The sequence below is a fragment of the Schistocerca serialis genome, chromosome 4 (genome assembly GCF_023864345.2).
Source record: "Schistocerca serialis cubense isolate TAMUIC-IGC-003099 chromosome 4, iqSchSeri2.2, whole genome shotgun sequence".
Taxonomy (NCBI): domain Eukaryota; kingdom Metazoa; phylum Arthropoda; class Insecta; order Orthoptera; family Acrididae; genus Schistocerca; species Schistocerca serialis.
The window spans coordinates 545,158,575-545,183,207 of NC_064641.1; the positions used below are offsets into that span (position 1 = coordinate 545,158,575).

General features: G+C 42.6%; 1 protein-coding gene across 1 annotated transcript in view; it reads right to left on the reverse strand.

The window, feature by feature from the left end:
- The window catches only part of LOC126474601 (uncharacterized), a 692,800-nt gene that overhangs the window by 249,783 nt on the left and 418,384 nt on the right, over positions 1 to 24,633 (reverse strand). Inside the window, exon 9 of the mRNA XM_050102077.1 lies at positions 15,456 to 15,610. Coding sequence (XP_049958034.1) covers positions 15,456 to 15,610 — 155 coding nt within the window. The remainder of the gene's footprint in view (positions 1 to 15,455; positions 15,611 to 24,633) is intronic.

The following is a 24,633-nucleotide window of genomic DNA, read 5'->3' on the forward strand; positions in this document are numbered from 1 at the left end:
CAGCACAAGGGTAGTAGTAGAAGGGGGAAATTGAGGGGCCAGCTGTTGCAGAACATGCTTTGCAGCCAGGAGAGAACCAAATTCATTTTGACAGGACTCAAGTATTGGCAGCCACTACCAGAAATCATGGAAGGCTATACATAGAGGCTCTAGAGACTGTTCAAAGCCCCAGGATTTTGATTATGGAGGAGGAGTGCGTACAACTGAATGACATCTGAATCCAGTTGTTGAAGAAGATGTGTACCGGCCTTCCAGCAAGGGTTGACAGCAACAGCGGACGACTGCAACCAACATCAGTCAGATGGGGCCGGGTATTCAAAGCATGCGACGTAACGCCACTGCCGTGGAGCAGGCGGAGCACGCGTGAACGGAATTATGCTGCTGTCAGTAGCGAGCCTGGCTGTGAATGGGAAGCTCGAAGAAGCTACGATCCCTTTTGAAAATGTCCTTCGTAGAGGGGGACGAAGCACTGGGTTTTAATGTAAAAAACATTCCATCACAACATAATAACCTGGAACACTTTATTAATTGAGACATTCCCTGTCGTAGAAGTTTATGTTCCACAAGTGTATGAAATGTTACTGCAGTGATTAACAAGTGGAGTCAAATTTAAAAAGAACTTGGCAGTATTAGACTATCTACCAGTAAGAAGTCTACAGGCTTTCCGGTCTGGATGCAAGCAACGTTCCGGTTGGTAAGGGTGACATAAAGCCGTTGTATCCTCTATCTGGGACAGATCTGAGAATTTTGCTGGTTCAAATGGTTCAAATGGCTCTAAGCACTACGGGACTTAACATCTGAGGTTATCATTCCCCTAGACTTAGAACTACTTAAACCTAAATAACCTAAGGACATCACACACATCCATGCCCGAGGCAGGATTCGAATCTGCGATCGTAGCAGCAGCGGAGTTCCGGACTGAAGCGTCTAGAACCGATTTTGCGGGTCATGGGAGAATCCAACTTCAGGCAGAGAGATCAAAAGGGTACACGTCATGTGTAGGCGAGCATTGTCCAGTTGGCAAGTGGCACCAGATACTTTCGCAGTCAAATTTCGATCAATCCTGAAGTCATACGCAATGACCCGCCCCACTGCATGAGACCAGAAGTAGCACTGCTGAGCCTCCCCAGAAACTGACAGCATAAGACTTCTCACCAGATCGCCGCCATGCAAGCCGACGATGGTCATCAGGCGTAGAGCAATATCACGCTCTTATTATTCTCTCTTGGCTCTTGTACTTATTCCATATTACCCTACTTTCCCTATAGCTAACCCCTATTTTTCTCAAGATTTCTAAAATCTTGCATAATTTTATATTATCGAACCCTTTTTCCAGGTAGACAAATCCTGTGAACGTGTTTTGATTCTTCTCTAGTCTTTCTTCCATTGACTACAGCGACGTCAGAATAGCCCTAAATGGTTCCTTCAACTTTCCTAAAACCTAGCTGATCCTCATCTAACAGATCCTCAATTTTCTTTTTTATTCTTCTGTTCATTATTCTCGTAAGTAACTTTGATGCATGAGCTGCTTACTTGATTAAGTGATAATTCTCGCATTTGTCTGTTCTTGCAGTCTTCGGAACCGGGTGAATGATATTTTTCCGAAGGTCAGATGGTATGTCGCCAGACTCGCACACTCTATCCAACAAGCAGAAGAATCGTTTCGTTGCCACTTCCCGCAATGTTTTTAGAAATCTTTATGGAATGTTATCTACCCCTTTTTCCTTATTTGATCTTAAGCTCTCCAAAGCTCTCTTATACTCCGGTTCTAATACAGGATACCCAGTTGTTGTTGTTATGGTCTTCAGCCCTGAGACTGGTTTGATGCACCTCTCCATGCTACTCTATCCTGTGCAAGCTTCTTCATCTCCGAGTAACTACTGCAACCTACATCCTTCTGAATCTGCTTAGTGTATTCGTCTCTTGGTCTCCCTCTACGATTTTTACCCTCCACACTGCCCTCCAATGCTAAACTGGAGATCCCTTGATGCCTCAGAATATGTCCTACCAACCGATCCCTTCTTCTAGTCAAGTTGTGCCACAAACATCTCTTCTCCCCAATCCTATTCAACACTTCCTCACTAGTTATGTGATCTACCCATCTAATCTTCAGCATTCTTCTGTAGCACCACATTTCGAAAGATTCTATTCTCTTCTCGTCCCAAATATTTATCGTCCATGTTTCAATTCCATACATGGCTACACTCTACACAAATACTTTCAGAAACGACTTCCTGACACTTAAATCTATACTCGATGTTAAAAAATTTCTCTTCTTCAGAAATGCTTTCCTTGCCATTGCCAGTCTACATTTTATATCCTCTCTACTTCGACCATCATCAGTTATTTTGCTCCCCAAATAGCAAAACTCCTTTACTACTTTAAGTGTCTCTTTCTCTAATCTAATTCCCTCAGCATCACCTGACTTAATTCGACTACATTCCATTATCCTTGTTTTGCTTTTGTTGCTGTTCATTTTCTGTCCTCCTTTCAAGACACTATCCATTCCGTTCAACAGCTCTTCCAAGTCGTTTGCTGTCTCTGACAGAATTACAATGTCATCGGCGAACCTCAAAGTTTTTATTTCTTCTCCATGGATTTTAATACCTACTCCGAATTTTTCTTTTGTTTCCTTCACTGCTTGCTCAATATACAGATTGAATAACATCGGGGAGAGGCTACAACCCTGTCTCACTCCCTTCCCAACCACTGCTTCCCTTTCATGTCCCTCGACTCTTATAACTGCCATCTGGTTTCTGTACAAATTGTAAATAGCCTATCGCTCCCTGTATTTTACCCCTGCCACCTTCAGAATTTGAAAGAGAGTATTCCAGTCAACATTGTCAAACGCTTTCTCTAAGTCTACAAATGCTAGAAACGTAGGTTTGCCTTTCCTTAATCTAGCTATTATTTTGCAGCCGTGACTTTTAAACTGATAGTTCGGTAATTTTCACATCTGTCAACACCTGCTTTCTTTGGGATTGGAATTATTATATTCTTCTTGAAGTCTGAGGGTATTTCGCCTGTCTCATACATCTTGCTCACCAGACGGTAAAGTTTTGTCAGGACTGGCTATCCCAAGGCTGTCAGTAGTTCTAATGGAATGTTGTCTACTCCTGGGGCTTTGTTTCGACTCAGGTCTTTCAGTGCTCTGTCTAACTCTTCACGCAGTATCATATCTCCCAATTTTCTTCATCTACATCCTCTTCCATTTCCAAAATATTGTCCTCAAGTACATCGCCCTTGTATAGACCCTCTATATACTCCTTCCACCTTTCTGCTTTCCCCTCTTTGCTTAGAACTGGGTTTCCATCTGAGCTCTTGATATTCAGACAAGTGGTTCTCTTTCCTCCAAAGGTCTCTTTAATTTTCCTGTAGGCAGTATCTATCTTACCCCTAGTGAGATAAGCCTCTACATCCTTACATTTGTCCTCTAGCCATCCCTGCTTAGCCATTTTGCACTTCCTGTCGATCTCATTTTTGAGACGTTTGTATTCCTTTTTGCCTGCTTCATTTACTGCATTTTTATATTTTCTCCTTTCATCAATTAAACTCAAAATTTCTTCTGTTACCCAAGGATTTCTGTTAGCCCTCGTCTTTTTACCTACTTGATCCTCTGCTGCCTTCACTACTTCATCCCTCAAAGCTACCCATTCTTCTTCTACTGTATTTCTTTCCCCCATTCTTGTCAATTGTTCCCTTATGCTCTCCCTGAAACTCACTACAACCTCTGGTTCTTTCTGTTTATCCAGGTCCCATCTCCTTAAATTCCCACCTTTTTGCAGTTTCTTCAGTTTTAATCTACGGTTCATAACCAATAGATTTTGGTCAGAGTCGACATCTGCCCCTTGATATGTCTCACAATTTAAAACCTAGTTCCTAAATCTCTGTCTTACCATTATATAATCTATCTGAAACCTGTCAGTATCTCCAGGCTTCTTCCATGTATACAGTCTTCTTTTATGATTTTTGAACCAAGTGTTAACTATGAGTATCGCTCGGTCTTTTCCAAGTATGCCGCCTTCTCTTGTGATTCTTGAACAGAGTATTCGCTATTAGTAGCTGACGTTTATTACAGAACTCAATTAGTCTTTCCCCTCTCTCATTCCTTGTCCAAAGCTCATATTCCGCAGTAACTTCTTCTTCTACTCCTTCCCTACAACTGCAGTTCAGTCCCCCAAGCCTATTAGATTTTCCATCTCCGTTTATGTACTGTATTACCCTTTCAGTATCCTCATACACTTTCTCTATCTCTTCATCTTCAGTTTGCGAAATCGGCTTGTATACCTGAGCTATCGTTGTCGGTTTTGGTTGCTGTCGATTCTGATAAGAATAATCCTATCACTTAACTGTTGAGAGTAACACACTCTCTGCCCTACCTTTCTGTTCATAACGATTGATACCCCCGTTATAGCAGTTTCTGCTGCAGTTGGTATTACTCTATAATCATCTGACGAGAAATCCTTGTCTTCTTTCCATTTCACTTCACTCACCCCTACTATATCTAGGTTGAGGCTTTGCATTTCCATTTTCAGATTTTCTAGCTTCCCTACAACATTCAAGCTTCTGACATTCCAAGTCCCGACTCGTAGAACTTTATCCTTTCATTGATTATCAGTCTTTTTGTCATGGTAACCCCCCACTTGGCAGTCCCCTTCCTGAGATCCGAATGGAGACTATTCCGGAATCTTTTGCCAACGCAGACACGTAGCCCTATGTGTTGTGTATGTGTGTGGCATCCTATGCATAGGACTGTAATTCCCTAGTCCGGCTGGTGTTAGTCTCCGATCTATGGTGCGGGATAACAAGGAATTTTGCAAGTAGTCCATTACTTGTTCTCAGATTGCCGTCACGTGCCCATACAATCCAATATCGGACCCTGCCACATCCTAATGCCCGACAAATCTGGATAGTGCGCGGTCCGACCAGACGGCCAAATGGAGAAACAAAGTGAGACCGCTCTCAGGCTATGTCAGGTGATGTTAACGCTGTCTTGGTAAAAACTGCCCAAAGCCAAGATCGCATTGATGTTTCTTCATTTACAACAACCGGTTTCGACAGAGCTATTACTCATCTCCAGTTCTTCCAGAAAATTTTTGTAACATATGTTCACTCTGAGTTTTAACCTCATCCCCAGTTTTTATGTCAGTTGCAAAAATATAGCACATTATACAAAGGTCTGTCATAAATAAAACATTTAAAATCAAAAAGCATCCTGTGCACATGACCATATCCACATTTGTAGCATTCACGGCTGTTCCTTACATCGTAAAAATCACAGTACAGAATAAAATGCACAGTAGCACATCAGGAAATGTTCTAATCGTTGAAGATTCTCGTTTGATGGCGTTGAAGGTAAAACTGACACTGTAATTTTTTTGACGTATCTGCCATTTGTGAGCCGGTCAGAGTGGCCGAGCGGTTAAAGGCGCTACAGTCTGGAACCGCACGACCACTACGGTCGCAGGTTCGAATCCTGCCTCGGGCATGGATGTGTATGATGTCCTTAGGTTAGTTAGGTTTAAGTAGTTCTAAGTTCTAGGGGACTTATGACCACAGCAGTTGAGTCCCACAGTGCTCAGAGCCATTTGACCCATTTGCCATTTGTGAACCATACGTATATGAACACTGCCGAGTGCAAAACGTGATTTTCGATTTTAAATGTTTTATTTATGACAAACCTTTGTATACTGTGCTACATTTTAGCCGCTAACATGACAACCTGGCGTGAGTTCCAACTAAAAATGAACGCGTTATACAACAAAAATTTTGAAGAGCTGAAGATGACAGCAAACTGTGTCGAAACTGGCAGTCGTAAATGAAGAAATATTTACGCGATCTTGGCTTTAGAAAGATTTTACCAAATAAAGCAGATCGCTCCTTCTGATTTGTCAAAATGAGAAAATTCAATGAACGCGAGTATGCGGCAACTCTATGTCTTTCACAGTTATCACTCGAGATCTGACGCTGTTCGCTCTCCTTGTATACCTTACCAGGCCTGGTAAAAAAACTAAATACGAACAACGCTAATGGACTCTGGTGGCTACTTGCAGCTCTGATCATTTACGTACACGCCGATAGTGTGTACGGTACAAACTTGCACTCACATCCGGGCATTTCTTCTGGTAGCAACAATTATTTTGTCAGATAGTCTATAACGAATTTCTGCAGAAAAAGACGTACAATTTCAAACAGCCAAGATCGCTATTGTGCAGCCTTTATTATGATGAACTATTTTAGCAAACTACGTTGTTGTCATCACATGTGCGCTATATGTATTGCTACGATATAAAATGCATTTGATCAAGAGTCAGTGAAATGCAGTGCAGAAGATCTGATGATAGCTACGTAGTTTGTCGAAACCGGTCATCACAATAAAGACTGTACAATACAGATCTTGGCTGTTTGAAGCTGTACTTCTATTTCTGCATTAATCTAGATCGCCCCCTAGCTTGACAATGTCAAGCATGCGTAACACATTTCTGTTGATGAAGCCTAGGACGTATAAAGCAGTATACTGATGTAATTCCTTCAAGGCCTCAAGAAAAACCAAAATCTGGGGGGTCGATATCTCCTACAAGAAATGAAAGAAGCAGAGACCAGTAAATGTAAGGAAAAAATCATACGTGTTTTCACCTTCTGTTATAAACGCAGGTGTGTACTGAAGTTCTTTGTAGAAAAAAATTAGACAATTACAAAGCAACGTTAACAGAGTACTTGAAGAAATACAGTGACCATTTAGTGTTTTCTCTTTATTTATGCCCAGACTCGTGTATAGTTTTGGACCGCCCTCAGTTGGCTCAATACAGCAACATATTTAATGTCAGTATGGCGACATGTTGTGTGCCTTGTAGGATAACCTACAGCCAAGGGCCTGGACGACAGTTATAATTAGTAATACAGTTTGTACATGATTTCTAGGTCTTCGACTTATTGACTTTTACACCGGAAACTACCGTAACATGTGTATTGCAGGGTACGTAGTGTAGCTTTTCCTTTTCTATTTCAGTCACATGTAGTACGAGGGGCGTTTACCTAATTTTATCATCCGGATTACAATGCGAGAATTGTATTTGAGGAAATAGGTTTCTTTCTTGTACTGAAATAAAATGTTGTGTGGCGATGGCCTCCCGCAGGGTAGACCGGTCGCCTGGTGCAAGTCTTTTCAGGTGACGCTACTTCGGCGACTTGTGCGTCGATGAAGATGATATGATGATGAACACAATACAACACCCAATCTCTGACCAGAGAAAATCTCCGACCCAGCCGGGAATCGAACATCCCCCCCCCCCCTACCCTCCTCCCTCCCGCATGGAATTCTGCATTCTGCGCCACTGATGACTCAGCTATGTCTGCGGACTTCTTGTATTGAAACGTGGCATGTAGGAACTAGGAAACTAAAGCTCGTCAAGATGCGCAACGCCTTCTTTATGACGGTACAGTTCGTTGTGTATTTCTGTGCCAATTTCGCTCTGATTGAGGAAATCTGTGACGAGCTGTGTAGACCTTCTTTGGGTTTCTGATGACTAATCGCCGATTGTATAATCAGATGGTGAAGATACTTCTAATTTATATATGAGTATCTAAGTTCAGTTGACACCTCCCTAACTGAAACTTCGGGGTATGCGAAATGTATGGACAAAATCATTCGCCTACTCATTTATGTATGTAAAGTGAACGGTAATGTTCTCATCGCACGTTCTTGAAGTACTCCTGGAGGTAATTACGCATCCAAAGAAGATTTTTGTTTCCAATCAACGGTGCGGATATCTAACGTAGACTTTTCCTAAGTCAAGGAACATGCCGAAGAAGTAGGCTACGCTGTCTACAGTCTTATGTTTGTAACAAAAGTAAATAAATAGCTTGGGTTCAGACAATAGGTGGTTTCGAAGCTGAATGACTCCTACAGATAAATGATTCGGTATAAGAAAAGTTATGCGCGAGCTCGAAATGTGTTTCGTGAGCCTACAATACAATGAAGTTGATCGACATTTACGTGCATCTCACCTGCTGTCCTAAAGGGAGTCGGGAACGACCTCTAACTATTCCCAAATTTTTAATGGTGAGGAACCCTAAGGGAACTAATAAGATAATCTTTCTAAGCAAAGCGTGTTTCAGCGGGCGTATATATTGACTGTGTAACACAATTAACACATTACATTTTCGAAGCCCAGCAATTGTCTCCCATTGCGACGTAAAAGTTTGAAGTTAGGCTCTGAGGTGTCTTAAATTTTCCTCTGTTATGGTGCAAAACTGTGGATCTCTGCGACGTCGCCGGCCGCTGTGGTCTAGCGGTTCTAGGCGCTCAGTCCGGAACCGCGCGAATGATACGGTCGCAGGTTCGAATCCTGCCTCGGTCATGGATGTGTGTGATGTCCTTAGTTTAGTTAGGTTTAAGTAGTTCTAAGTTCTAGGGGACTGATGACCAGAGATGTTAAGTCCCATAGTGTTCAGAGCCATTTTTTTTCTGCGACGTCACCCTAGTACTGGGAGAAGCTCCAAACAGAAAGTTGTCGACACATGCGAAAAGTAGACCAGGAAGTTCATGTGAGGTATAAGGTGGTTAATGATGTCACAATGGAAACACATTTCACCACAATTCTTCCCAAATTTGTGTTCGACGCGTCACACGATGTGAAGGTCGTCAGACTCCCTCATATCGACATTTCACCCCTTCTTTTGACGCTTCTGCAGCTGAGGCAACGCTCAGCGTTTAAATCACGCGATTTTCATATGGGCGGCCGAGGAAAACGTTACAGACACTTCGCCGCTGACAATAAAGAGGAGAATGTCTCAGGATGTGGCGCCATAGGGTGCAATGAAATCATCTTTCCCCTTGGGGCGTAGATACCACATACGAGGTGTGGCTAGAAAAAAACCGGACTAGTACTGGTGAAACAATAAAACGAATGCAATAAGACTGAAAGTCGCGTGGCCGGTCACGTGACGCTCGCTCCGCCTACTGCTCGAGTTTCATCTGCCTCCTGCACTCAGTCTGCCCATGGCGTCTGTTTTAAGTAGTTGACGTTTTGTCTGTGCGTCGGAAAATGTTGAGTGTACAGAAAGAACAGCGTGTTAACATCAAATTTTGTTTCAAACTAGGAAAATCTGCAAGTGAAACGTTTGTAATGTTACAACAAGTGTACGGCGATGATTGTTTATCGCGAACACAAGTGTTTGAGTGGTTTAAACGATTTAAAGATGGCCGCGAAGACACCAGTGATGACAATCGCACTGGCAGACCATTGTCAGCAAAAACTGATGCAAACATTGAAAAAATCGGTAAACTTGTTCGACAAGATCGCCTTTTAACAATCAGAGCAGTGTTTGAGTTAACAGGAGTTGACAAGGAAAGTGTTAGGCAGATTCTTCATGAAAGTTTCAACATGAACAAAGTGTGTTCAAAAATGGTTCCAAAGTGTCTCACAATTGAACAGAAGGAACGCCGAAGAATGATTTGTTCTGACATCCTGGAAAACATTGAAAGTGATCCCACCTTCTTACAAAATGTTATTACTTGCGATGAATCGTGGTTTTTTACTTACGATCCCGAAACTAAACGCCAATCGATGCATTGGAAAACTCCTGGTTCTCCACGACAAAAAAAAGCACGAATGTCAAAATCGAAATTCAAGGCAATGATGATTGTTTTTTTTGACATCAAAGGGATTGTGCACATTGATTGGGTACCAGAGGGACAAACAGTGAATCAGCATTACTACATTAGCGTCCTGGCTACCCTACGTGAGCGAGTACGGAGAAAACGGAACGATTTGTGGAGAAAAAAGTCGTGGATCCTTCACCAAGACAATGCCCCAGCTCACAGTGCGTTGTCAGTGAAGACGTTTTTGGCAAAACACAACATTCCCATCTTAGATCATCCACCCTACTCACCTGATTTGGCCCCCTGTGACTTTTTTCTTTTCCCTAAAGTCAAGTCAGCTTTGAAAGGAACTAGATTTGAGACTGTTGAAGCAGTAAAAGAAAAAGCGACGGAAGTAATGTATGGACTTACCGAAAATGATCTGCAGCATTGCTATGAACAGTGGAAAATTCGTATGGAGCGGTGTAGAGACCGAGGAGGAGAGTACACTGAAGGAGATAACATGAAATTGTAAATAATTGTAAATAAATGTTTTTTCCAGCATCAGTCCGGTTTTTTTCTAGCCGCACCTCATATTTTGTAGTTAAAATCGACTGTTCGCAATGGGATGGGCAACAAAACGACGTTCTCCACAATCTTTGATACTGCTGACCCCTCCTCTCCCTCTTCTGCCGATTCAACTGTTCTCTAAGCCTGTGATAGCTCTGACAGGATCGCACTTGTTGGGAGCGTAGAGCGACCGAAATTTTTGCTCTGGTATTTGAAGTGGAACCGCTACTGAATGTTCGAAACTATTCGACGAACTTTGAAGGTGATCGAAAGCGATAAAGGTTTTTTATGTGTGAGCCATTCCGATGTGGCCTGACAATGGGGCGGGAGCGCGACATTGACACATACGCTAACAAAACCGTGAAGGGTCGCTCTAATACTACGCAGTTCGGCAACACCGTCGGTGCCGGCCGCGCATCCTTACTGAGAACTTTAATAATGTACCCGTACACAGACAGTCAGTTACTGAGTACTAGGCGCTGGCGTGACACAGCAGTAGCTTATTCAGCAACACAGGACCGTTCAGCTTAAGGATGTCGAAACCACTACTTGTCACACCAGTGCTTAGTTATCAGTGACTGTCTCTGTACAGATACCAACAGAGGTTGGCGGGTGGTACCCAGGGTGCTCCCGAACTGGGGAGGGGAGGGGGGGAATCTTAAGATGGACCACTTGCAGTTTTAGTCACGCATGTGTCACAGATACACACACACACACACACACACACACACACACACACACACACACACGTCCGTTATGACATCACAGAAGGGCACAAACAGGAGGGCTGAAAAAGCATGCACACACTTTCCTGTTTCGTATCACATTCAAATGTCTTGAGGTCGCTTTAAACTCCAAAGGGGTGCGATCATGTTCAGTGGGGGGTTGCAGGTCCACGATTTCCTTATGGAAACGGTGAATCGTCCTGCTGCTGTCACCAGTGTCAAAGGTTGTCCTCTTGCTCACCGCACTGGGGACTCGTTTTCGACCGCGAAATGTGTGGAAATCAAAGTCCATCAACAACGAGTTTTAGGTGTCAAGCTCCTGTCAACTAACTTTCTAAGTTAATCCTACATAGGCATGAATTTCAAAACCATACATGAAGTCCTTTAATTTTAAAAGCGGTGACACCCGATTCTCTACTCCTCCCTTCCACCAAAGCATTCGATCCGCACAAATCTGTCAGAGCTATACATACGTTTACGAACTTACGATGCAGGGAGAGGCAGCTGATACAACCCCTGTTTAGTGCTTTACAGAAGGAACACTTTGGCAGAGAGCAGAGATTTGGTGTTGCTGCTTTTAAAGTAAGACGAGGGGTCACGCCGAAACAAAACGCAGTTGATATTTTGACCTTACGTGCTTTTCAAGTGCATGTTTAGGTAGGATTAACTTAGATAGCCAGATGATGGGAGCTTGGCTCACGAAAAGCGCTGCTGAGGATTTTGTTCCTAATATTAATGGTTGCATGCTTAAGTGTTTATAATGATTATCTTAACAACCAATACAGCCGGTTCTTAAAATGTATGATATTAGAAGACTTTTCGGTATGAGGCGTCGCCAAGCCCGAGGTGACGTCGCAGGACGCCACTCTTTTGCATCATGAGAGAGGAAGGTTGTAGACACCTTTGAGAAAAATATCAAACTTCTGCGTCGAAATTGGAGAAAGCTGGGGGATTCCAAAAAGTGACCTTTTAATTGTGTGGCGCAGTTTGTGTATGTGTGTGTGTGTGTGTGTGTGTGTGTGTGTGTGTGTGTGTGTATGTGTGCGTGTGCATGGCAGCGCACAGGCGTGCGAAGCACCGAGAGGGGAAGACCACGAAGTGAAGCAATATTTACGTGGGAAATCTACTTGTACCGTCGTCACACAGGCTTTAAATGATTGATAACTTCAGCACCAGGCCGACACCGAGCTGAAGCTCTACAAATGTATCTCTTCAATTCTTGTTATCGTCGCGTTTGGTAGTCTTTGTTCTTATAAATCCATGACTTCAACATATTAATCATTGTTACAGCATGAAACCCTATATGGGCTTCCATAGTTCTGTAATATTTACCATACCGCTGGAGTACTATCATTGGCTCCTGTTACAATACCACAAAAGGACTTATTAGTTTCTTTAAAGAATTGTTGATCGCTTTTCGCGCCAGACCAGAGTAATATAGTTTATTACTAGTGACAGTCAAAGACGCTCTGGCTCATAGTTGTTTACACTGATTCACCTCGACTCTCCACTGCTTCTTGTAAGAGAATATTGCTAAAATTAACGAGCTCTTGCTTATATGATGTCGACAGTGGAGAAAGGGAGACATCTCTTCTCCATTTCACGACACTGTATGCACGACAGTTGTCGGAACTTCAGTTAGAAGTGAAAGAATCGTTCTATTTCATTCTTCTTATTACATAGTTATAAGTGCACATACTTACTTACTAATACGGATATGTGTCGAATTTTTTTATTTCCTGTGATGGTGAAACGTTTAGCAGATTTATTATTATGCGCACGGAGCGTGTAATCTTCGTGTGATTGTTCTTTCACAGGTTAATAAAAATTAAACAGTGGCGCTGACAATCAGTGGGACAAATAGCGTACCTCAGTGCACATGGCAGCAATACTCACTCTACCACAAAAGGCATAAACAATTATTAAAAAGAATGAGATTTTCACTCTGCAGCGGAGTGTGCGCTGATATGAAACTTCCTGGCAGATTAAAACTGTGTGCCGGACCGAGCCTCGAACTCGGGAGCTTTGCTATTCGCGGGCAAGTGCTAGGAGACGAGGTACTGGCGGAAGTAAAGCTGTGAGGACGGGGCGTGAGTCGTGATTGGGTAGCCCAGCGAATCCGCCAAATACTGCAGTCACCCCATCCGACAATTACGAAAACGTTATTCAAGAGGTTAGCCCCAACGAGCAAAAAGGCCCCAGTCGATGTTGGTCGCATCAGCGCTCAACTCGATCACTTCCGGACTTATTACCTGGAAATGAGCTATATTCAAGATAATTCACAGCTGCTTAACACCAGAAGGACCTATTACCACCTCACGAGACACCATAGGCAAAACCCAATTGAAGCGAAATATCCAGCTGTCAACTGGACTAACGTCTGGAAAAACATTAACAATCCCATCCTCCACTCCAAAGTAGTGTCCACATGGTATGACATTGTGAACGAGAAGGTCCCCACAGGTGAAAAGTTGCACAATATCAAAATGAAGCAGAGTCCGTACTGCGATCATTGCCATACTGTAGATACCTTGGCACACATTCTCATCTGCCGCGACCAATACCACATATGGAACTGGACTAGGAAAAAACTCGCAATAATTACTAGAACCACAGACTCTGCTATAACACTAAAATATGTCCTTCAACCAGACTGGCATTTCTTTCCTGCAACAAAGCACAGTAGCTATGCTTGGATTATCGGCCAGTTTGCATATTTTGCAGTTACGAATACACATGCGAGTATAGACGAGTACATACAGTATATAATGGAAGAGCACCACAACCTTAAAACGAGTCGGAAATACAAAGCTTTGTTTCAAAATTTCTTACTTCACACTTTGCCATAATGAAGCGGAAATTTTTTTTTTGGTTGGTGCACAACACTACAGCGAGTCGATACTAATTGTGCTTCATTATAATTAAGTTGGCATTTATTCATTTATTTATTTTTATAGTACAGCAGGTGAAAGTGCCTCAGGAAAACTCATTTTGTCAGAAGCCGTAACATAAAACAAATCAGAAGTGCTTGATTGATTTCTTGTTCTTCTGTTTCACGGGTATTGGACAGAGTGTCACGGCAAGAAGATTTATTCAGTTCCTTTATATATTATTTACAAAAAGTAATGAAAAAATAAATAAAAAAGTAGGTTAAGTTAGGCTGAAAGTGGCGGTGGCAACAGATTTTTTTTAATCATTATTTTCTTTTTTCTAAAATTTTTTTAGGTTAGATAGGATTTTGGGGGTGATATGGATGATAAGGGCCAACGCCTGAAGTGGAAGAGGTCCAGGAAAATAAAATAAAAAAAACGAAAAAAAAGGTAGCTCAGTTGGTAGAGCACCTGCCCGCGAAAGTCAAAGGTCAATAAAAAAAATTAAAAAAAAAGGCAAGGTATGTTTGGCAACTCTGTGCTCGACGAGTTACTTCTAAAAAAAAAAAAAAAAAAAAAAAAAAGAAAAAAAGATGGTAGAGCACTTGCCCGCGAAAGGCAAAGGTCCCGAGTTCGAGTCTCGGTCCGGCACACTGTTTTAATCTGCCAGGAAGTTTCAATTATTAAAACGGTACTTCAAAAGAAATGTAATACACTACTGCCGCAAATACAATACCTAAAATCATAACTAAGAAATTTACCATACTGGTCAAACTACTGAACTGGTTAACGTGACGTTTACTGCTGGCGCCACGTAACCCAGTTTGTTCAATGAATCTGGTCAGCCTGTAATATGCTGAAGAACTGCTTGGTTACATATTTGCAGATTCACGTTCCATTCATCGGGATGAGAGCGATGAAAGGTAATGTTATATATTCCATAATATATTAGATGCCATGTTGATAATTAGTTCTCAGAACATGATGACTGGTTGGAGAAAGGATGTAATGCCATACACCAGCAACAAGAAAAACGTTTGAAGATCAAGTAGTTATTTCAAGTGACAGTGATTACATTTATTGTTGAGCAGTAGTATTATTTAGTCAATTTAATTATCAGACTTTAATTACATCTGTGAGACATTTTGACATTCACTTTGTGCACACTTTCCGGTAAGATTCTTGGAATACATGCGTAGCTGTATGGTGCTGTATACAGTTGTGTAGAAACAAGAAAGTGCAATTTCAGTATTCGCCTAAGGAAGTACTCAGCTATTTAGTCTAGCTAATTGAAAGATAGATACACACTGGTGGCCGGCCGGTGTGGCCGTGCGGTTCTAAGCGTGTCAGTTTGGAACCGCATGACCGCTACGGTCGCAGGTTCGAATCCTGCCTCGGGCATGGATGTGTGTGATGTCCTTAGGTTAGTTAGGTTTAAGTAGTTCTAAGTTCTAGGGGACTGATGACCTCAGTAGTTAAGTCCCATAGTGCTCAGAGCCATTTGAACCATACACACTGGTGGTTACCCGGACTCATAGATAGCTGGTGTACTAGTCGTCTGCATGATGATACGCATGTGAAATTGTGAGTGCTCAGTATTTCATAGCCCCACCGAGGAGAACGGGAGGATAAACCACTGCAACGAGAGCAACAGTCCAGTGTGACGAGATAGCTACGAATGCGTCTGTGCGTCGGGGCTCTACTCACTGAAGTCGCAGTCGACGTCATGGATGACGATCTTGATGGCCTCTCCGTCGGTGACGGACGTCTGGCGACGCACGGCGTCGGTCGTCTCCCCGCGGGGCGTCGGCGTCCCGGAAGAAGGCGGCGTCTGTGGCAGCGCACGCATCCCCAGATCTGGCCTGCGGGCAAAGTGACATAACCATCAGGGCAACAGCGCAGACCGAACCGGCGTGTTCTACAAACAAATCAGTCCGTAGCAATTGTTGTAGCGTGAACAAAGGAAAACGCCTTGTCGACAAAATACAGTCTATTGTAGCAAGGCATTTTGTTGTAGCTGGACAAATAGAATCGAGCGCACTGGCGCAATGATTGAGGCACTGTAGGAGGCGGTTGTAATTCTAGTCTAGGCATTCAGGTTTACAATTTCCTTTGCTTCACTAAATCATTTAAGATGAATTTCTGAAAGGTCGTTAGCCGTGCGAAGTGGCCGCGCGGTTAGAGGCGCCATGTCACTAACTGCGCAGCCCCTCCCGCCGGAGGTTCGAGTCGTCCCTCAGGCATGGGTTTGTGGGCTGTCTTTAGCGTAAGTTAGTTTAAGTAGCGTGTAAGGCTAGGGACCGATGACCTTAGCAGTTTGGTCCCTTAGAAATCCACACACATTTTTTGAAAGGTCCTTACGAAGAGAGAAGGGCTCTATCCGGAGCGGGATGGGTTAGATCCCTGTCTGGCTCTCCAGAGTTGTGGGTTATTCACTAAATCGTTTAAGGGAGGGTCTCTTGGAACCTTGCCCAAGCCGAGCATGAGAAGTGTTTCTAGTGACGTTGTCGTCTCTCTTTGAGTCATCAGTCTTCTGACTTGTTGATGCGGTCTACCACGAATTACTCTCCCGTAGGGAAGACCGGCGCGGAATGGACTAACAGTAAAGGTGGGATGCGCTCAGATTGACAAGTGTTTAACAAACCGAAGTCTGTTGTGGTTTAGTAAGTTAGCAACAGTTGCAGAGCGCGAGCTACGTAGTCTGATTATAAAAGTTAGCGAATTCGCTGTTCTATTATAATTTTCAGGGCCATTTATAACTAAGCTAAGTCTGTCATACATTTTTGTTCACAATCAACGTTTAGTCCGCCGAAATCAGCTTGTTCTTAAGTATCTTCAGATATAATGCAATTAGAAAATAGTTCTTTATATTCTTACTGAATATTTTCTCAATAGATGTCAGCCTGCTTAGCTGGGTGGTAACGTGTTCGCCTCCCATGCAGCGGGCCCGGGTTCGATTCCCAGGCGGTTGGAGATTTTCTCCACTCGGGGACTGGGTGTTGTGTCGTCCTCGTCATCGTTTCAGCCTCATCACCAGTGCACAAGTCGCCTAATGTGGCGTCGACTGAAATAAGACTTGCACTTGGCGGCTGTACGTCTCAGGATGCCATACGCTCATTTCTATTTTTTCTTGTCAGTAAATATGTGTTTGCGACGGAATGGTGTACTGGTATACTCCGTTCCTCCCCGGTCGCCTTTTATTCTTCATTTGACAAATTCTGTCGCTTGGTTTGCCTTTCTTATTTGCAGCTGGCACGTCATTATGTACGGAAAACGGAGAGACAAAATTGCCCCACGAGAAACATGGAACAAATTGTAGTATTCGTAAATAATAAAACGATGACCCACGAGGAAGCATCGAAACCATTTGTCGTGCCTCTGAGTACTTTAAAACTATACATAAAAATTAAAACGGACAATACCCGTTCAAAAACTGACAAAACCTGCGGAAAATATCAGTGTGTTTTCAATAAGATACAAGGGTTAGAATTTATCAAATATCTGCAAAAGCGACGCTTTGGTATGACTATGAAGAGCTGAGCAGATCTGTGTATCATCTCGCAGAACGAAACGGATAGCCGCATCTATTCCACAACGAAACGAAAATGGCTAGAAAAATTTCTGGATAACTATCTGACTTGTTTCACGAAGAAGTACAAGAAGTGGGATCATTGGTCGTGTGAAGACATAGATACTGATGACGATGAAGTCCAGCTTACTTTAAAATCGGAAAACAGAGAAAAATAAATAGATAAATGGAGTCCATTCCGCTAAGTGCCAAACAAATTATTTTATGTTATCTTCTTTTGAAAATTCTGTTACAAAAATGTTTGAATAAACGGTTCCTAAATTTCCTAAAGGTTTTTTCGTCATTCAGACCTCTAAAATGTGCTCCAAACGTCAGCCGCGCGGTTCCTCCCTAGTCTCCCCTACAAGCCTCTTTACCTCAGAGTGCCACTTGCAACGAAAGTCCCCAGTAATTTGTCGAATACATGCCTACAGTTTTCACCCTCTATTTCTTTCTCAACTATCATAGAAGTTATTCCTTTGCGCTTTAACAAATATCCTTTCATATTTCTTCCTGTCAAAGTTTTCCACATCTTCCTCTCCTCACTGATTCAACAGAGATCTTCTTCATTTCTTATCTTAACAGTCCACAGAATTTTCAACAGCTTTCTGTACCACGACCATCAAACCATTCTATTCTCCTACATGCAATGCTGGGCTACAAATGTTCGTTCTCAGAAATGTTTTCCTCAAATTAAGGCTAATAATTATTACCAGTAGACTTATTGTGGCCTGGTATGTCATGTAATCTGCTTTATATGTCCTCCATGCTTCACCGTCATGTGTCGTTTTGCTTCCAAGGTAGCCGGATTCCTTCTGTTCGTCTACTTCGAAGTCTACAGTTTTACTTTCGTCTTTCTTCGGTTTACTATCAATCCATATTCTATACTCTGTAGACATCATTCCATTCAGTATGTCCCGTATTTCTTCCTGCTTCCACAGAGGACAGCGACGCCTTAAGTGAATCTTGTCGTTGTTGTTCTTTTAGCTTGAATTTTAATCCCACTGGTGTGACCGAGAGTCGCTACACTTCACCCATGATAGGTGCTCGGGAGTGTATAAACACCAGCTGAAACTAATCCATCGGTATTGCAGCGGCCCTTTGCAGAGACCGCTAACGGTCAGCGACTGCATTGCACGTTACTTGTCACGTGCCGTAGAGCCAATAAAGCGGAGCTGTAGTGTAGCTCCACGCTCTTACTTAAGTGGCGCCCGCAGCTTACACAGACAGTGTTATGTTATCTAGCGGAGAGTCAAGCAGCAGCTAGAAACTTCGAGTATGTCCACAGTATTAGTCGCTACAGCTCCACCCATACCGTCCATCGGACCTAAGAGGAACCGACAATACTTAACAGTGTTCACAACCGGAGGGAAACTGCGTTTTGTGATTGGACTTAGTTACAGATGGAACTATTACTACACTACAAGAGTAACAGAATTGAGCTTCTGAGGCGTGGAGGGTGACAAGTGGCAAACTGAAACTCTTAGTCCACTTTTGTACAGAGGGCTCAATTGGTAGGTATAGTTCAGGCTCCGATTCTCGCCACGGCACACAAGGAAGCAATGCACCGATACAGCTGCAATAAGCATACTACTGCTCTAGTTGCATAAAATATTTTATCCAATATGCACGTGTGCTACTGTATACCGTAGACTGTCGACAATTTGTGTTTGCGTTGATAAATATGAAACCGTTCTATTAAGCAGCCACGGAAAACTCCATTAACTTTAATATTCGATGACAATGTGCAGTGCACCCTGAATTTCAAGAGAATAATTCCACACGATTGTTGTTGTTGTTGTTGTGGTCTTCAGTCCTGATACAGGTTTGATGCAGCTCTCCATGGCTACCCCATGCTGTGCAAGCTTCTTCATCTCCCAGTACTTACTGCAACCTACATCCTTCTGAATCTGCTTAGTGTATACATCTCTTGGTCTCCCTCTGCGATTTTTGCCCTCCACGCTGCCCTCCAATACTATATTTGTGATCTCTTGATGCCTCACAACATGTCCTACCAACCGGTCCCTTCTTTTTGTCAAGTTGTGCCACAAAATCCTCTTCTTCCAATTCCATTTAATACTTCATCATTAGTTATGCGATCTACCCATCTAATCTTCAGCATTCTTCTGTATCACCACATTTCGAAAGCTCCTATTCTCTTCTTGTCTTAACTATTTATCGTCCATGTTTCACTTCCATACATGGCTACACTCCATACAAATACTTTCAGAAAAGACTTCCTGACACTTAAATCTATACTCGATGTTAACAATTTTCTCTTCTCAGAAACGCTTTCCTTGCCATTGCCAGTCTACATTTTATATCTTCTCTACTTCAACCATCATCAGTTATTTTGCTCCCCAAATAGCAAAACTCCTTTACAACTTTAAGTGTCTCATTCTCTAATCTAATTCCCTCAGCATCACCCGATTTAATTCGACTAAATTTCATTATCCTCGTTTTGCTTTTATTGATGTTCATCTTATATCCTCTTTTCAAGACACTGTCCATTCCGTTCAACTGCTCTTCCAAGTCGTTTGCTGTCTCTGACAGAATTACAATGTCATCGGCGAACCTCAAAGTTTTTATTTCTTCTTCATGGATTTTAATACCTGCTCCGAATTTTTCTTTTGTTCCCTTTACTGCTTGCTCAATATACAGATTGAATAACATCGGGGAGAGATTACAACCCTGTCTCACTTTCTTCCCAACCACTGCTTCCCTTTCATGCCCCTCGACTCTTATAACTGCCATCTGGTTTCTGTACAAATTGTAAATAGACTTTCGCTCCCTGTATTTTACCCCTGCCACCTATAGAATTTGAAAGAGAGTATTCCTGTCAACATTGTCAAACGCTTTCTCTAAGTCTACAAATGCTAGAAACGTAGGTTTGCCTTTCGTAAATCTAGCTTCTAAGATAAGTCGTAAGGTTAGTATTGCCTCACGTGTTCAAATATTTCTATGGAATCCAAACTGATCTTCCCCAAGGTTGGCTTCTACCAGTTTTTCCATTCGTCTGTAAAGAATTCGTGTTAGTATTTTGCAGCTGTGACTTATTAAATTTAAATTGATAGTTCGGTAACTTTTCCACACGATTAATTAACGTTTTGATATTCATATCACGATACCCAATGATGATTACCAAGTTGAAGTTAAAGTGGGCGTCGCCAAAAGAAGACTCCTGGTATTAAATACAGGCATTAATCTGCAAAAGAAAATAGGGCAGGTGTACGTCTGGAACCCAAAGCGGAACGGCACCTAATGTTGAATGATGGAAAACTAGAGAAGAGGAGAATCGAAGGGGCTGAGATTTGGTGTTCGAGGATGATACGAATAATTAGGTTGACCTTAGTATAAGAAACAGGGAGGTTCTCTGCAGAACAGACGAGGAAATAAATACATTGGAACCACTACCCTATTTTCAAACTTAATCTTCTCTCAATGCGATGGCATTCGACATATTACTGGGATTATCTGTATGCTCGTATGGCATCACTCTTCCGATCGAAGTCGCAGCCAGCGTCTTACTGCATAAGGAACCTGCCCTTCATCCACGTACTGATTCCCGCTGAATGCATCCTTCGATAGGCCGAATAGATGGAAGTTGGAAGTTGTGTAGGCGGATGGGAACCCAGCGTGCACACATCTTTGAGTCCCCCACTGATGGACGATTGTGTCAGCACTACCAAGAGAGACGTCCAGTTGTGCAGAGATTTGTTTGATTGTGAACTGTCGATCACCTCCAATGAGAGTGTCCGAACGTTCGAGCGTTGTAGGAGTCACAGCAGACAGGTTTACACGACCTTGTTGTGATGATGACAATCGACTCGCCCAACGATTCACATTGCTTTTGTTCACTGTAAATTGTCCGTAGACATTCTGCAAGCGCCTATGAGTATATGCGATGCTGTGGTTTTCGTCAAAGTCAGTGACAGCTCTCTGCTTGGAAAGCTGCTCCGAAGGCTATCTACAGCGCCGCCACCTATAACTTCATGAAATTATAGGGGCTGAAGTGGGAATATTCCACAATATCCCACGACAAATTCTGCATTTTTTCGCCCGAAATTTGGAGAGAAATAAAACGTGTTGCGTTACTTATTGAACTCCACTCGTAAATACTTTGTGCATTACGTGAACTTTAATAGGTGGAAATCAAAATCACACCATGAAGACGAGAAAAGGCAAACATGAATCATCTTGTTGATTACGGATATATTCTTGTCTTAAAACTCAGAGAAAAAATCACAGACACTCCATATAATACAAGAAGTGTGGATACTGATGTCATGAAGCTGTACTAATTTTGCTATCTGAAATGTTAAGTATCAGATGCTCTTATACACGTGGAGTAACGCGAAAGAGCAGCTTTGAGCTTTTCATTTATCCTTCAGTCACAGCTTCCAATCTCCGGGTAGCCTGCAATAGCATTATGAATAGTGAACAGCACAATTTTGAAAAAAGAAAGTGTGATTGCGAATTGGATGGGGTGTATAAAGGTCGGGATGAGGGCGTTTTAGGGTCGCGCTTGTTGAGCTCAAAATTAGCAGCCGCAAATGCGGCTGCTTTCGAGCCGCAGTACCACGGCAGGACCAACAACGCCGCAGCTGTATTAAATTTAATCAGAGCTTTAAAGCAGCGTGAAATTGCAGCTGTTGTTTGCGGGATTAGAGCCGCGTAATCAAGTGGCGTCCGATTATAAACCGCGGAGCAAAACAAAGTTGGGTTGTATTTTGTGGTATGAAATTGGTATGAAAATGTTACGTTTATTATGAAGCGGAAGTATCTGTGGCTCGTCCAAGGAAGAAGTCGTTTGGCAGGTGCTGTTACTAGTCTCAGAGATTTCTGGGACTGGTGTGAAAGTACTGCATGCCTTTTAATCGTTTTGGTTCCTTGATGGCTGTAGCGCCCGGCCAGTGAAAAAGTCGAATTATGCCGCACATCAAACGCGGAAAACAAGAGCTATAGAGAAAGATAAAGTCTGTTGTATTAAGGTGCTGTTCTGCAAAATAGTAAGGGGCGATATGACTTTACGTGGAGATGTCTGTTTTGACTAGGCTTTCCCATAAGGTGTAGATTTATACGCTTCTCCCTGAAATTTACACCCTTGTATCTCAAAATACTGAACAGAACATAAATTCTTCATAATTGTATCATAACTCGACAAAGAATTTTTTTTTAATAATCAGTCTTTCGACTGTCAAAGATTCGGTTATTGCACTTCACTACTGCATCTACATTTGTATCTATACTCTGCAAGCCACTGTGATGGGAACGTCAGAGGGGATTTCCCACAGCACATTTATTAAGATTGCTTATTATTCCAGTCGTGAATTATTCGAAGACTATTTCCTAAAAAGGTGTACCTGTGGTCTACTGCTCGTATTAGGCCGTAAATCTGCGACGCGTCTCTACCAAGTGCACGCTTCCTGCATTGTTAAGTGCGTAGCTGGTGTATCTATAGGACTTGCTATCACATCGTCTGATTTCCATAGGTCTCCTAATCACAGAGTACCAACATTTAGAAGCGCCAGTCAAAATTCTCCTACATTCCAATATGATTTGCGTTTGGTTATCAGACTGCTCGAACACGTGATTACTCTGTAGTTCCCATTTAAATGTTTGGCAGAGGGTTCGTGGAACTACTTTTCGACCATTCCCCTCTCGTATAGCGCATGGGAAAAATGAACACCAATATCTTTCCGTGCGAGCTCTCATTTCTCTTGTTTTATTAAGATGGTGACTTCTCCATATACAGGGTATTTCCGTAAGAGAGTGCAAAAATGTAAGGAGACACAGAGAATGCTCCACTGAATAATTTGAGGTAATGAACCTGAGGTCGGAGAAGCCAGCATAAGGAGATTGGAAGTAAAATTGTCTACCGCTTTGTCTAGCATTACTGTCTTCAAGCTCATTTACAACTAACATGCGTACAAGTTTACACATACTGTGCTGTTTATTTACTTGTACATTCTTTATTTTTTACAAGGAAACAGGGAGGACGAGCCTGATCACTAGGAAGTCATGATGCATGTTTTGTTTACTTTACTTGTCCATAAAGTGGCTCTGCTGCGTCGTATTTACATTGTCCAATGACAGAAAGTGCTATGAATAAACGACATATCCATTCATTACTCAGTGCTATTCAGAGACATACAGTAGAATATGATGGAGCAGTAACGGTACAGTTTCACAGAACTCACTGACATTCACGTTGTGTATGGAGACATATGTTCCAATGCTCTCGCTGCTGAAAGGCAGTACAGAGAACGATTTTCTAACAGGCATCATCCGTCACGACGAATGCGAGAGACTGGTTCATTGGAAAGAAGAAACGAGGGACCTGGCAACATGAGGAGGTACTGAAACGTTTTGCAGTGGAACCCCCGTAGAAGCAGTCGTCATATTACACTTGAAATGGGCGCTTGTGTGTGGCGAGTACTCCACGAACAACAATTTCACACATATCACCCACAAAGAGTCCATGTAATGGTTGTGACTGACTTTGCACCAAGGGTCGCATTGTGGCAGTGGTTGCTTCAACATTGGATTGATCAACCAGATTTCCTCCAAATCGTACTGTTTATTGACGAGGCCTTATGTGATTGTGACGGTACTTCGAACAACAGGAATTGCCATATGTGGGCTGAGGAAAGCCCTCACATTGTAGTAGAGTCACATCATCAAGTACGTTTTGCTGTGAATATCTGGGCTGGTAATGTAGGCGACAACCTTATTGGGCCACACCCTCTAGGATCTGAATGGCCACCTGTACGTGAGGTTCGTGCAAAGGTTGTTGGAGAACGTACCCTTGGCTGTTCGTGTCAGGATGTGAATACAACATAACGGTGTACCAACTCACTCCAGTATGTATGCGTGCAACCATCTCCGTGCTATATTTTCTGGTCGCTGGGTGGAAAGGGGAGATCCTATTTCATTACTTGCGAGATCACCTAAGCTGAATCCCCTTGATTATTTACTAAGCGGATATCTAAAGTCACTTGTGTATGAGACCTCAGTGGATACGGAGGTGGAATTAGTTGCCAAAATTGTAGCTTCCTCTATGTGACTCGAAACAAACCAGGGATACTGTCAGCGTGCGTCAGAATCTTGTTCGCCGATGTCATGCTTGCATTGAGATTGATGGCCGTCAGTTTCAGCATATTTTGTAAGATACAGTACGAATTGTACGTTCGTTGTGTCAGTGATGGTATTTACAGTTAACTGTAACTAATGTAAACAAAAAAGTACGCAGAAATGTGATTTTATTCCTATTATTTCCTTAACCAGACTTCTCCGACCCCAAATTCTCTACCTCAA